Source organism: Drosophila busckii, unplaced genomic scaffold (genome assembly GCF_011750605.1).
Source record: "Drosophila busckii strain San Diego stock center, stock number 13000-0081.31 unplaced genomic scaffold, ASM1175060v1 chrUn_01, whole genome shotgun sequence".
Lineage (NCBI taxonomy): Eukaryota > Metazoa > Arthropoda > Insecta > Diptera > Drosophilidae > Drosophila > Drosophila busckii.
The window spans coordinates 98,410-112,190 of record NW_022872717.1 but is presented as its reverse complement, the minus strand read 5'-3'; the positions used below and the strand labels follow the sequence as shown (position 1 = coordinate 112,190).

The 13,781-nt window shown below is 35.5% G+C and overlaps 2 protein-coding genes across 7 annotated transcripts in view; one reads left to right on the top strand and one right to left on the bottom strand.

The window, feature by feature from the left end:
- The window catches only part of LOC108600028 (potassium voltage-gated channel protein Shaw), a 35,455-nt gene that overhangs the window by 6,329 nt on the left and 15,345 nt on the right, over nucleotides 1-13,781 (top strand). For 3 of the 5 annotated variants that reach the window (XR_004458946.1, XM_017987348.2, XM_017987349.2), the window contains exon 2: nucleotides 2,288-2,608. Coding sequence is in view for 2 of the 5 variants with exons in the window: in XM_017987348.2 (XP_017842837.1) it covers nucleotides 2,565-2,608 (44 nt within the window). In the remaining 3 variants the exon portion in view is untranslated. The remainder of the gene's footprint in view (nucleotides 1-2,287; nucleotides 2,609-13,781) is intronic. The other 2 variants (XR_001915173.2, XR_001915174.2) reach the window with 2 other exon arrangements.
- On the bottom strand, nucleotides 7,540-11,817 carry LOC108600029 (aldehyde dehydrogenase, mitochondrial). Of its 2 annotated transcripts, XM_017987350.2 has the most exons (4): nucleotides 11,626-11,817; nucleotides 9,216-9,364; nucleotides 9,056-9,152; nucleotides 7,540-9,004 (listed from the first exon to the last, which is right to left on the bottom strand). In XM_017987350.2, the coding sequence occupies exons 1-4, from the start codon at nucleotides 11,743-11,745 to the stop codon at nucleotides 7,811-7,813; spliced, it is 1,560 nt and encodes a 519-aa protein (XP_017842839.1). In that variant the 5' UTR covers nucleotides 11,746-11,817; the 3' UTR covers nucleotides 7,540-7,810. The 2 variants fall into 2 exon arrangements, with proteins under 2 accessions (XP_017842839.1, XP_017842840.1); XM_017987351.2 differs by lacking the exon at nucleotides 11,626-11,817 and having other exon boundaries at nucleotides 9,056-9,165; nucleotides 9,216-9,344.

The following is a 13,781-nucleotide window of genomic DNA, read 5'->3' as shown; positions in this document are numbered from 1 at the left end:
GGCTAGAGCCGCACGTTTGATTATACTCTATTTTCAAACGTTTTTGCTGCTGTTCCATCATAAAAATTGCGCAATGGCGAGTAACATTTTGCAGCGAAAACATTTTATGAATTTATCTGTACCTAATGATTATACACTGTGCTCTTTTCGTTGTACTTTTATGGTACAAATTATTTAAATATTTATTAACAAATTAACTATTCGCTTTAAGTAAAAATAAACCCAAGTGTTGATTATCTATGACATTAGAATAATACAAAGGAGATCAGCTGTTTGCTTATTATTTGGAAAAAATTTATTTATATACCATATATAAAATTATTAAATTTTTTAAGTTGACAATAATTTTCTCATTCATTTGTCTCATGTCAATTCGTAGTATCTGTTTTCTATTTTCTGCGCTCCTATGTTGTTATAAGTCAGCCAAATCGAAAAAAAAATAAATGTCTCCCTATCAATGCCAAATCTTTTACAAGTTCGTTTGTCCTATACAAATGAAGCTATCGCTGTGAACGCAGCTGCCAAATCAGATTTTACATGCTCCTCCTCTCCTTCTTACAAATTTTCATTTCATACCCTTACAAATATTCATTCTTTTCATTTGCTTTTCATTTTGATACAAGTAATCAGGCACATGCATATGTGTACCACATACATACACACACATATATGTGTTGGATTTTTTTCGGCTTTCTTCTTTTCCTAAAAAATCAAAGGGGAATCAAAAGGCCATAAAAAGCAGCCTGCTGAATTTAGTAAATTTGTAACCCCCAAACTGTCGGCCAATAGATTATGAATTGTACATATATAAAAATCATTCTAAAAATAATTTCCTGCCTCTCTTTTTTATATATCTACTGTAGCTTAAAGAGCATGTTGCTACAGCAACATTTTATCTCCAAGCCAATGTTAGACTAAGTTTATTATCAACTTCATTATACCCTTTTCCATTTTTTATAAAAATGTCAAACTATATAAAAATATGTGTTATTTAATTTGTATGTTGTCAACGCAAAGAACGCTTGACATTGTAATTCGGGTAAGAGGCCTTACGGGCCTCAAAGGCAACAAAGCCAGAAATATTAAATTATTTCTTGACGTTCGTTAAAGTTATTTTTGTTGAGAGTAAAATTCAGTTTATCCGGTTCACCTGACGGCATTTTCAAATATGAGTATGACAAACCTATCAAATATTTTACATAGGTTTTTTATGAAAATTTCATGTTTCTATCGGTTGCCGTTAAAATAATTTTTATTGACAGAAAAATTTAGATTTCCCGGTTTTCTGGCATATTCCAAATCTGAAAATTCCAGGCACATTAAATATTATTCATATTATTTTAATCAAAGTTTCAGACGTTTATCTCCTAAATATGTGTTATTCACATTTCAATTTTCAATATACACAGACAGCGAGTTGTCTTTGCTGACGCTACAGCATATGTAGACGAACTGTGACGCGTTAGTAGTTTTGTGTGAATGTGCGTGCGTGCGTGTGTCTGCTGCGACATAGTCAAAGTGTATATAAATGTTGGTTGCGCTCAACTTTAATGCGCCCACTTCTCTTTGGCTATTTTTCCTAGTTTTTGTCCTATTCGAATTTATACACTTTGACATTTTTGTAAAAAATGGAAAAAGGGTATCATGAAGTTCTACAAATGTATGTATATAACAGGGAGAAGGAGGCGTGGCAGACCCCATAAAGTATATATATTCTTGATCATCTCGACGAGCCGAGTCGGTATAGCCATGTCCGTCCGTCCGTCCGTCTGTATGAGTGCGTGTTTCTTCTGGTATGTAGGTGCTCCTATATCCAAGACACTACGCTTTTATTTAAATAATAAAATAATAAATCACAAAATTGCCTAGTCATGTTTTCGACCGATTGTGAAAATTTCAGAACTATCGGATAAATAACTTAGGAACTATTTACATTTAAATTTTCAACAAACGTCGCTGCCGACGCAGCGGCGTCGTCATTGCTGACGCTACAGCGAAAACGAGCTGTGACGGTCCGCTGTTTTGTGTGTATATGTTCATGAGTGCACGCGTGTATTGGTGCGATGTCCTAGTCAAAGTGAATCTAAAAGTTGGTAGCGCCCAACTTTAATTTGTCCGATCTATACTTCTGTTTGCAACAAATCTGCGGCAACATTGGTTATCATGCGCTGTACTTATTTATAATCAAACAAGCATGCACATTAGCCTAGATTTTAATTAAATTTACGTTTTCGAATTGCTTGTTACTCGCAATGCCTTTAACCGCTTTACTCTATTCGCATTGCAGTCAAAGGCTCTCGTCGATATGCAAAGTAAGCCAAAACCGCTGAGCTGGATATCAAGCAGAAGCGGTGGTTTCTAGTATTCAACGGTTGCTATGGCGATTGAACGTAATTAAAACGCATTTTCTGGTAGGTTGCGCAGAATATGATTTCTCAGCATTTGCAGAAGCTGTTGAAGGATAAGTCACACATGCAAGCTTCTAACAGAACTCATTGTAGTAAGCGCCAGAGTAAAACCATTTCGGGCATGCAGCTGCTCTTGCCACAACTGTTGCATGCAACATGGATGGCGAGAACCGAATTATATTAAACGTGGGCGGAATACGGTAAGTACATCCACTTTAAGCCAAATTATTTTTTAAAAATAAGTAAATTTTTCAGAAATGAATTTTGAAACTTTCTTAAATTATACCCAACCAATATTCGACATGATTTTAGGTAACACAGAGCTCGGTTTAATATGAGTTTAAAATCTCCAATTTTGAGGTAGATTTTGTCAATTTTCAGCGATGCAATACTTGTTATATTTCTTGATTTTCTATTGTTTCATGATAGTTTTATAAAACAAATACGCCTTTAATATTTACGAATAGCACAATAAATAAACGAACGCAATCTTTATTATGTTCGATATCGAAAATATCATACCAAATAATTTCTGAAATAGTCAATAATCTATCACTGTGCGTTTGTTGATGCACCATGCAGGCACGTAAGCTGTTATGTATGTGTACTTCAATCGCATTGTTCTGTAGGTTCAGCAAAGATATTATAGAATTCAGAATTCAAATAACACTTCAATTTAATTCAATTTAACACTTTTTTGTGTTTCTTGGGTATATCCGAATCTGTGACAATGTATTACTAAAACGAACTGAAGTAATTATTAAACAGAACTGAAATGAAATTAACAATTAATGCATTGATATTATATTAATAAATATCAGAGAGACACACGAGTGATATGTACAAGTCCTTTAAGGTAGAGAAAGTTACTATAGGACTATAGGACTACTTATGCCTATATGCCAGTATTATAAAAAAAATGTCAAAGTGAATAAAAATATATATCAAAATAAAGTAAATAATGAAAGTATATGTGAGTGTGTAAAGCATCTAGTGCCTGTACCACAATGCGGTCGACATAGTCCTTCTGCGGATGCGTAGGGGAAAGTCATACGTATGTTCATGTATGTATGTACCACAAGCAATTGTGAGCATTTCTGAATGCTTATTTTTAAATACTTTTCTAGCTTAGGTGCTTGGTCTCGGTTCACTTGCTTTTGATGCGTACTTATACGGGCAAGGGCCGCTTTCCGGTCCTCGGCCTGCATTATGGCTTTATGCTGTTAGCCTTTAGACGTTTTGAGTGCAAACTTACATAAGTGCGAGAGCTTGTTAAGTACATATATATATATAGTATATATGTTATATTATATTAGATAAGACAGCAAGTTACTAAAAAACTAAGTTCGTTTGTAAAATTATATAAGACAAGTGGACGAATGAAATTTGGGCTCAAGCAACTTTTATATACACTTTAATTAGGGCATCGCAGCAAGCACAAAAACGAGCAAACACACTCACAAACACATACACTCGCTGTAGCGTCAATAGCGGTGCTGTCGACTGCTTCGACTGCGACGTTTATAATGCGTGAAATTAATGGTATCGGTATAAAAACATGATTATTATTATTATTTAGGATTATTCCCGATTTTTATTGTGAACGTAAATCGTTTTTTCTTTTTTGGATATTCCCGGGAGCGAGGAAGAAATAAAAAAAATAATAATAGCGATTAGGTTTTGGTAAAGGCTCACCTAATTACAAAATTTGGTTGAAGCAGTGGCTCATACGTTCACACGGACGGACAGATAGATATGGCTATATCGACTCAGTATGCCTTGCTGATCAAAACTATACATACGTTATGGGGTCTGCCACACTTCCTCCTTCACCCTGTTACATACAATACAATTGCACAACTTCATAATACTCTTCAATTTTTCATAAAAATGTCAAAGTGTATAACAAGAATGCATGCAGGTTGGGCGCAGTCGACTCAGTTTGTCCTTTTCTTATCGTGTGCGACATGGCTTCTTATAATTATATTTTCAAAACGATTTTCAAGGGACATGAACAAATTCTAGAATTGTCAGATTGACGTTTATTTTTTCGTTTATCTGTCTGTATTTTCTATTATGGTACACAGCAGCGGGTGCTGGCTGAGCCTGCAATCAAGCAGTGCACCGAAAACGTGACTTGACGCATAATCGGTTAGTTGTGTATGTGCGTGCAAGCGTTGGTTTGCTGCGATCTATTAATTAGTCACCCAATTGAGTAAGTTGCTATAAAAGTTAATAAACTTTAAAATTGTTCTAAGGTTTAATGGTAAGCTGTAAGTTTTATAAAAGGGAGAAAAATAAATATAAATGCTTAAAAAATACCCGTACAGAATCGGATAGGTCTTAATATACATCAAACGCACTTGGGGTTAAAAGGAACATTGTTGCTTCCTCCTTTTTGCTGTATCTCTGTTTTATTTTTTTATGCCGGGGGATTTGTTTATGCGTGAAACATTTTTGTACACAAATATATGTACAATGGCAGCATAGCCGCAAAATCATGTTGTAAGCGACATATACATACACACACACACACACACACCCACACACGTGTATCAGCCTTGCGTATAACGCCAGCTTTTCAAAGCCTTCTAGTGATGAAGTCGCTTTGCTGCTTCTCTCTTCACAGTTCAGAAGCAGCCTTTACGCTTGTGCCTGTGTTATTTTAACAGCAATTTTAATGAAGCGCAAAACCGTTGAAATACAATTTGTAAAGCTGAGCACAATTCACTAGAAAAAATATAAGCAACCAATGTCTGTGAATGTATAAAAGCAACAGGATGTAGAAGCTTGGAAATGAATCTTGGGGTCGTGGGCGGCTATCTCATGCAGCAAATAATAATGACTGGTACAGACATACTCACTAACATGTGTTTGTACTCGTTATTCTTAGCTTTTGCTGTTCCGATTCTGCGAGTTAATTAGAAAAGGTTTATTTTTTTCCTAGAATTTCTAGAGAGAAATAGACAGGGCCCGTTATTCATATGCGTAGCTGGAGAGTAAAATACATATGCCATGGAACTTATTAACATAACCTCAAAAGCTTCCGTGAGTAGCATGACAACATGTTGCGGTCGCTTGTCTATCTGCGTTTGTCTTTTTACCTTCAGATGCCACTGTTTGCTTGTTTTGTTTACGTTTCGTTGGTTTTGTGTTATGTTGTTGCTTGCCATTTTCCAGCGTCTCGAGCAGTTTGGCTGACTATGCAAATATTTGCAGTACCTAATAGCCAAGAGCGTTGCAGCAACTCATCAGCAGCACGTGACATTGGATCTTCGCCTTACACACCTTAGCAACACGCCCCATACCCACATCATACTTCATCAGCACCGAAATGTGCCCATTTCCGTATCCACCTGCTAGAGTGGCGCTTACACGAACGACTAGGAAAGCAATGCTGCAACGTAAGCTCGTAGGTTGCACCGCTTGCACCTTACGTCATCATCTGAAGAGCTTCGTGACAGCAACATTCCCCTTGCGAATTGTCAATCCTATCGCATACAAACGTATTTAGATATGCTGTTTTTATATATGTGTATAATTTTATTTCTTTACCAAGTTGTATCACTTACGATAAAATAATGAATAGACAAAATTAACAAAATACCATAAAGTGACAAATGAGTGGTATATACGGTCATATCTTTTTAAGTTTTGGATACGCTGTTTCATTATCTCATTGGCTAGACTTCGAATATAAACGATTTGGGTGTAGTTTCGGCAATTTATAAAAACGCTTACTCGTAACATGGTGTGCATTAAAAAAGTATTTGTTGAATGACATGTTATGTTTCTCTTACAAAACCACATTAACACATTTGCATAAATTTTGATCAATTTATTTGTTTGTTATCACATATGAGCTATAAGTTCTTTTTTTTTTTAAAATAAACTAATTATTTAATTACTTGCAATTATTTTCGGTTTATTTAATTTTTAGTTGATTTATCGGATTATTTTCAATATCGGATAATTTTTCGTCATAATAATAAACAAATTTATTTAATAAATTATGAAATTAAATGAGATTAAAATTCAACCGCTTTTGTTATAGTGTATCAGCAATTAGTATCAAGTATAAAATAATATTTGTAATTTTCAAAACTAAAGCAATAAAAACCAAGTCCAACTGACCTTTTGCGTCAATGGAGTCGGGTTGTTCTAGCTGCGATTTTCCCAATGAGCTCCATCCTTCTTTAACAATGTAATTGAGTATATAAAATATGATAAGCTCGAGTTGCTGGCACCTAATGATACTGCGTAGTGCTTAGTTTCAATTTAGAAGCACTAGCCTTAATTTAGTATACTAGCCATTTGACATGTTATAATGTACATTGCGGTATTTCTATTATATAATAAAAATACTACAAATTAATTAATTAGTATACACGAAGTACATTAGCATTAAAGGCAAAGAATCTTCATCAATCCCACCCGTATAAGTGGTGGGCAAGCCCACCACATATTTTCTGAAATTATTGTCAATTATGCTTTACACTTAAACCGGGAATTGAAAGTAAACTGAAAACCACAACGTTCCAATGCACTTCATTCTGTGCATTCGCCTCATTGCGCACGGCTGCGCTTTTTACAGCTTCCCAGCCTTTCGACTTGGTTTTTATTTTCCTATTGCTCTATTGCTTGTCATTTGTACAATTTAAGCCATTTTTATTTTAAAGCCAATGGTAGCTTGTGGTAGTTTCTGGAAAATAGAAAAATATCGCTATAAAAATCAGTTTATGGCTGTGAAGTGAAATCAATTGCGTGTGCGTGATTGGATGTGAAGAGTGACTGACTGTGATTGCATGTGAAATCAAGTCAAGGCACAGTGTATTCCGGCAATAGGGCACAATGTAAGTTAAGTTAAGATTACCTAAAATAGGTATTTTGTGCTTATTTTAAACATTAAATTGACAAAGATTCTGTGAATATAAAATTCCGTCTTGTAATTTGAATCATCTTCTATAGTATATAGATGGATTTATTTATGGTCGACTTCCATGTTTATTTACCGTCTGCAAAGGAACTTTAATTAGATTTTAGGCAATTTCCAAATATATTTCATAAAAATTATATCAATATTAACATGAATATGCGTATATTCATATAAGCGAATCATATTTATTTATTAATTCTGAACTCATATCCAATGATGCAGATGCGCTAGCATAGCATTAGTTTTTCGCTTAGATTTCATATTTTGTATGGATATGCGCCAATCAATAAAGGTTGGATTTTTTATCAATCAATTACCTGAACCGGTAATACTGAACATAAGCTTAAAGAGCGAAGTTAATCATTTATCGGGAGTTTTTATTTATTATATAATTGTTCAATGGTTTAAGAAAAGGATACGAATTTTAAGATATCAGATACACATTGTGGAAAGTGTACAAGCGAGCTTAGGAGTTCTTCTGTGGAACCTTGATAATTACACTTTTCACTTCAGTGTAATTGGAAAGCGCATACTCGCCATTTTCTCGTCCATGGCCAGACATCTTGTAGCCACCAAAAGGTGCCTGTGAGGAAAGCGCATTGTAGGTGTTGACCCAGACAGTCCCGGCGCGTAGACCTCCCACAATATAATTGGCCCTGTCAATGTCCTTTGTGAAGACAGCAGCGGCCAGGCCATACTCTGAATTGTTAGCTCGCTCGATGACTTCATCAAGTTTTTTGAATCGAATGATTTGCTGAACTGGGCCGAAAATCTCCTCTCTTGCTATGGTCATATCATCGTTAACATCGGCAAATACCGTGGGCTGCACAAAGTAACCTGGCATACCCTCCGGTCGGCTACCTCCAGCTACTAATTTTGCTCCCTGCTTCTTACCAGTTTGAATGAGACCCAAGATTTTCTCCATTTGTTCTTCGTTGACCTGAGGACCCTGCTCAGTGTTGAGATCAAAGGGGTTACCTACTGTACGCTTTTTAGCACGCTCTGCACTGCGCTCGACAAACTGATCGTAAATCTTATCCTCTACAAAAGTACGTGAGCCGGCGCAACAGCACTGACCCATATTGAAGAAAAGACCGAAGTGGGACGTCTCAACCGCATAGTCCAAGTCAGAATCCGCGAGTACGATGTTTGGCGATTTGCCACCGAGCTCCAGAGTTACACGTTTAAGATTGCTGTTCCCAGAGGCTAGCTGAATGAGTTTTCCTACGTCAGTGGACCCCGTGAAGGCCACCTTATCGACATCGGTGTGATTAGCCAGAGCGGCTCCTGCATCTCCAAATCCTGGCACTACATTTACAACTCCTTCAGGAAAGCCAGCTTCCTTTACCAATTGCGCAATGTAGAGTGCGGTTAAGCTAGTTTGTTCCGCCGGTTTTAGCACAATAGTGTTGCCAGTAGCCAACGCGGGACCCAATTTCCAAGCCATCATTAGGATAGGGAAATTCCAGGGTATTATTTGACCACACACGCCAACGGGCTCATGACGGGTATGTGTGAAGAATTCCCCATCCATTGGAATGGTTTTGCCATGATTCTTGTCAGCCCATCCGGCAAAATAGCGCAGATTCTTAATAGCCATAGTTAAATCAACATTATATGACATGCTGTAAGGTTTGCCATTATCCAATGTTTCCAAACTCTGTTATAAAGTAGGTTAATAAATAATATTGCTATGTAAAAAATAGCTTACGGCTAAGTAGGTCTGATCGCGTTCAATAAAATCAGCTAGCCGATAAAGAAGACGTCCACGATCAGAAGCATCCATACGACGCCAAGGGGATCCCAATCTAATACAATATTCTAGAAGTTATGGATGAAATAATAATAAAAATTTTGATTTCTCTACTTACTTAAATGCTTGACGGGCTGCATTTACAGCAATGTCGATGTCTTCCTTACCGGCAGATTGCACTTCGGCGATAGTCTGCTCAGTAGTTGGGTTAATAGTTGTGAAGGTTTTTCCCGACTTACTCTTGTGCCACTCATTGTTAATAAAAAGCTAAATCAGGACGATAAATGTAATCAATACTGTGAAAAAATGTAGAAGTGTGCATAACTTCTAAACATTTTGCTCTATTTTATTTCAGATATGTAGTTACTTCCTCATTTGAGAGCTCAGATATCAGGCTAACAAAAAGAATGCTACCAAATTCTTTTTGTTTTGTTAGGTCTGGTCGGTTTCTCGGATGCATGAATTTTGGGATTTTTTTTTTTTATCGACTATATGTATAGAAAAAAGTTAATGTAATATGATTTGAACCTCATCAAAAATTCTGTTTTGTTGTGCACAAGCACCCAGTCTTTTTTTATTTCTACTATAGTTATATTCATGAAACCAACTAAACATAAAAACTTTATTTGATATAATTTATGGGACGGTTTTGCATTTAATATCGGCGGGGACACTGCCTGGTGCGTCGGTATAGACGATTCAATAGCACGTCAGCAAGTGCACCATGCTGTCCATAAAGTTTATGGCATAAAGAATATGAATGATGGTAATGTGAATAACTCCGAAGTAATTCACCCAACCGTTCTGATTTTTGGCATTGGTCAAGAAAATGATTAAGCTTATGTGTGATTTATTCAGATTTTTTTTTGAGAGTGAACAAAAATAAGTTTTTTCTTTTCGATTGGCAGAAGACGGGCGGAAATTTTTGAATTGGGTTCTGTTAAGCTCGCTTATAATGGTAAAGTCTCAAAAATGTAGCCTAAGTGTTTTGTAAAAAAGTTTTTAAGCTTTGATTTGTGGCCAGAAAAAGCTGTTCAAGTTTCCTTTAAAATTAGCTTAACACAATCCCTTTTCAGAATATTAAAAATTTGTATTATTTTTAAGATGTAACGTCCACAATGCAATGACTAGCCCATGCTAGAATTTGCAAAATATCATCATGAATTATTTGCTTATTTACCTATAAATGACGGAAAGTTTCTTATCTATAATTATACTTATAAGCGGACAATGTTTATATATATGTACATTCGAAATTAATCGGGGTTCGACTGACACTTAATATGAAACGAAGGTCAGTCCCGCATCATGTGCATAAGTATAAACAACGTAGCTACTTACATACATATTTACGTACGTACAAACATTGATTTAGCTTACTCAGTGATTATTTTTCCTGCCTGGTTCGCTATACATACATATGGAGCTGTAAAACCCATTGTAAATTGGGTTAATATATTACTATTTGTTCATTCAAAAATAAATGCAACTTTGGACAAAAAGCTTTAAAAAATATATTTTTTTTATTTTTGCTAAAGCCGTACACTTTTGTGTTTTATAGCAATGGCCACGCATATCACAGTAGTTGCAACTTAATATATGATGATTTTTCGAAACGGAAAATAATTTAATTTTTAGTTTATATTTTATTTTCCCAGCAAATCCAATTTTCACCCACAATATAAAAACATTTGCTCTAACCATTCTGAAAATTTTAGAGCATTCAAATAAATAATTTAGGAGTTACTCACATTTCAAATTTACATTGAGTCAGACGAGTGCATTTTCTGAAATTTTTTTTGTTTTTTATGAATTTTGAGTTTTTTGTTGCCGTGTTCATAAATTCAACATTTTACGTGAAGACTAATTCGGCAAACCCTGCTACAATATACAAAAAGAGGTGAACTCACACGAAGAGAGAGCAGCAGAGCGGTAGAGACCGGCACAATAAAGAGTTCTACAGTAGTTATATACATAACGGCAACGCCTCTACCGAACATAACATTAATAAGTGTTCATACATATGTATGTATGTATGTATGTATATTCATATGCATGTTGTGTACGTACTATGATTGTAGTATTCATTAATATTATACACACAAGCTTATTTACTATAATTACTGTATGAACATATATATACATATGTACTTATGTATGCTTGTTAAATGCTTCACAAAAAACAAAGTAATTTGATAATAATGTACACAAAGTTAAGCAAATGTATGTATGTGTATATTTAATAAAATACCAAGTTGAGATTGCGAATATTTGCGCCAATTGCTTTATCTTTGCTGGCCTCTATCGCAAATATAATTTTTGTATGGCTATCAAACTACAGCAACATTTTAGAAACGAAAAATTTGTCTAGCAGCAAATCTGTTGCCCTTCAAGGTCATATCAATGTGCATACATAAATATATGTATGTAAGTAAACAAGAATATACTTCTTTACTTAAATATGCACATACATATGTACATCCATACATACATCACTAGTATGTGAAATGATATGTATTCTTGCTTACGCCGGTATAAAGCACATCTGGAGTTGTTTGAGGCTGTGGCATCACCGAATAAGTCACCGTCGCCGCGAAATTCTTTGTTTGCGCACGCAATAGGGCGCTTGTCTTCAAAATACGCAGCATTATTTTTATTTACAGCAAGAAATTCAATTTAAGATTTTAACGCGAACATAAACACGTGCCAATTGCTCAACAGTTGACTTACGACTGAGCGATTTCGCCGCCAGGGCTGCCGGCTTGGCTTTTTTCTGGACAAATCTGTCTACTTCTTAGAATCAGCTGCGGGAAAAATGAAAAGTATAAAACCTATTAATTATCTTGCTTAACGTAATTATGTAACCACTAATTTTTCATGCATTAGCGCTTTCTCATATTAAGCTAGTTGCATGCCTATTAAAAGGAAACAAACAGCTATATAGCCTTAAATTCGTAACATAAGAACCAGAGCAACACAAAATCTTATCACCAAAAATTAATTCACAATAATTATTTTATACGATTTTTTTCCACAAACAATTAAATTGATAATTTATGGTAATACATACAAGCATACAAACATTTATTTTGTGCTGCCAACTGTTGATCAGGAAAAAGGCTGTTTCTGGCCGGAAGCTAGGTCAAATAAGGCTGACTTCGAGAAAGAAAAAAGATATAATGAATAAATTGGAAAATTGATGAAAAAGTGAAGTCAGCGACCTTTTTTTTTTTTGGTCATGCAAGGCCAATAAATTTGACTCTCAGCTACAAACAGCTGATCTAGTGTAAGCTCGCACTTTGGCTCAAGCGCTCTCTTCTTTGTGCGTGCATTTGGCACTGCACTAGTAAAGCTCGCTAAGAATTATGAGGCCGAGCCTATAATTCTCTATATACTTATATTCGATCGTCGAACTAACAAGTTGAACGTCTAATTTCGACTCTGTAACTGACACACAAGTCTTGCATAGTTGTACCTCGATAAGCCGCCGTGCCGTAAATCTCACTTACATATTCGAAACATTGTAAATTTAATTAAATGAATACATAAACCTGCAGAAGGCAGTAATAAATCTACTTATTATAAAGAAATCCTCGTCGTTTTGTAATATAAATTCGGGCGTTAAATCGCGATTAGCAACATTACAGCTAGCGACAAGTCGCTAACTCAACAGTCATCGACTTAGAAATATTAGTTATGAGACGCAAATTTCACAAAATACACACAAAAAACATAGTCCGTGCATTTTTTTTCTTCTAGTCATCAACGACAGATTGAAAAAGGTTGCTTTAATTTTCAAAAATGCCAGAATTCCGCAACCTGCTAGCTGACAATTTCTCCTGCTATGGACGATTCAAAACTGCTAGATTTGGCCACTAAAAGGCTAAGTTGGCAGCACTGGTTGGTGCCAGCCAGCTTTGGCAATTTGGCCGCCAGATCTGGCGATTTTGAGATGGGGAATGCGGGATGAATGGTGAGCTAGCGGCTAGCGGCTAGCGAGAATTCTAGCTATTTAATGAAAAGTAGCATTTTCAAATTTATGAAGCCACCGATCTTTTTTATACACTTTGACAATTTTATAAAAAATGCAAAAGGGTATTATGAAATTGTGCAAATGTATGTAACAGGGACAAGGAGGTGTGGCAGACGCCATAAAGTATATATCTTCTCTATAAGGCTAGAGTACCTTAACTTGCAGACGCAACGTCTGCCCATGAAACAATAATATTATCCTACCATGGGCCTGCTAACCTGCTTGACCTGCCAACTTACTACGTTCCTCATCGGTCATCCTGAATCTTTATTTGCCTTACAGACTATCGTAATCTGCAGTGTGAGTGCGAACATGTGTTTGCTCAGCAAATATATAATCAAAGAGTATATAAAAGCGGCAAGCAAAATCTATGAAAAAATTTAATGCATTTGGCATAATTAAAAAAAAGCGCCGGGAAAACCGGGAAAACTTTATTTTTCTCTCAATATTTCATGAACGGCATGACATCAAAATCCGAAATTTTCACTAAAATCATTCATGTGGTGGCAGATTAATAATTATCCACTCTTTTAAAAGTCGTCGATGATACAAAAATGATCGAAAATTTAAAAAGTTATCATTCAAAAAATAATCGAGAATAAGCCAACTAGTTTCTAATAAAATCTAATTAGTAAGACTGAAATTTTGCCT

Coding starts and splice junctions, on each gene's coding strand:
- LOC108600029 (XM_017987350.2), bottom strand. CDS start 11,745: ATGCTGCGTATTTTGAAGACAAGCGCCCTATTGCGTGCGCAAACAAAG. Junction 9,365..11,625: donor CAGATGTGCTTTATACCGGC/GTAAGCAAGAAT, acceptor GTCCTGATTTAG/CTTTTTATTAACAATGAGTG. Junction 9,005..9,055: donor GCGATCAGACCTACTTAGCC/GTAAGCTATTTT, acceptor ACTTTATAACAG/AGTTTGGAAACATTGGATAA.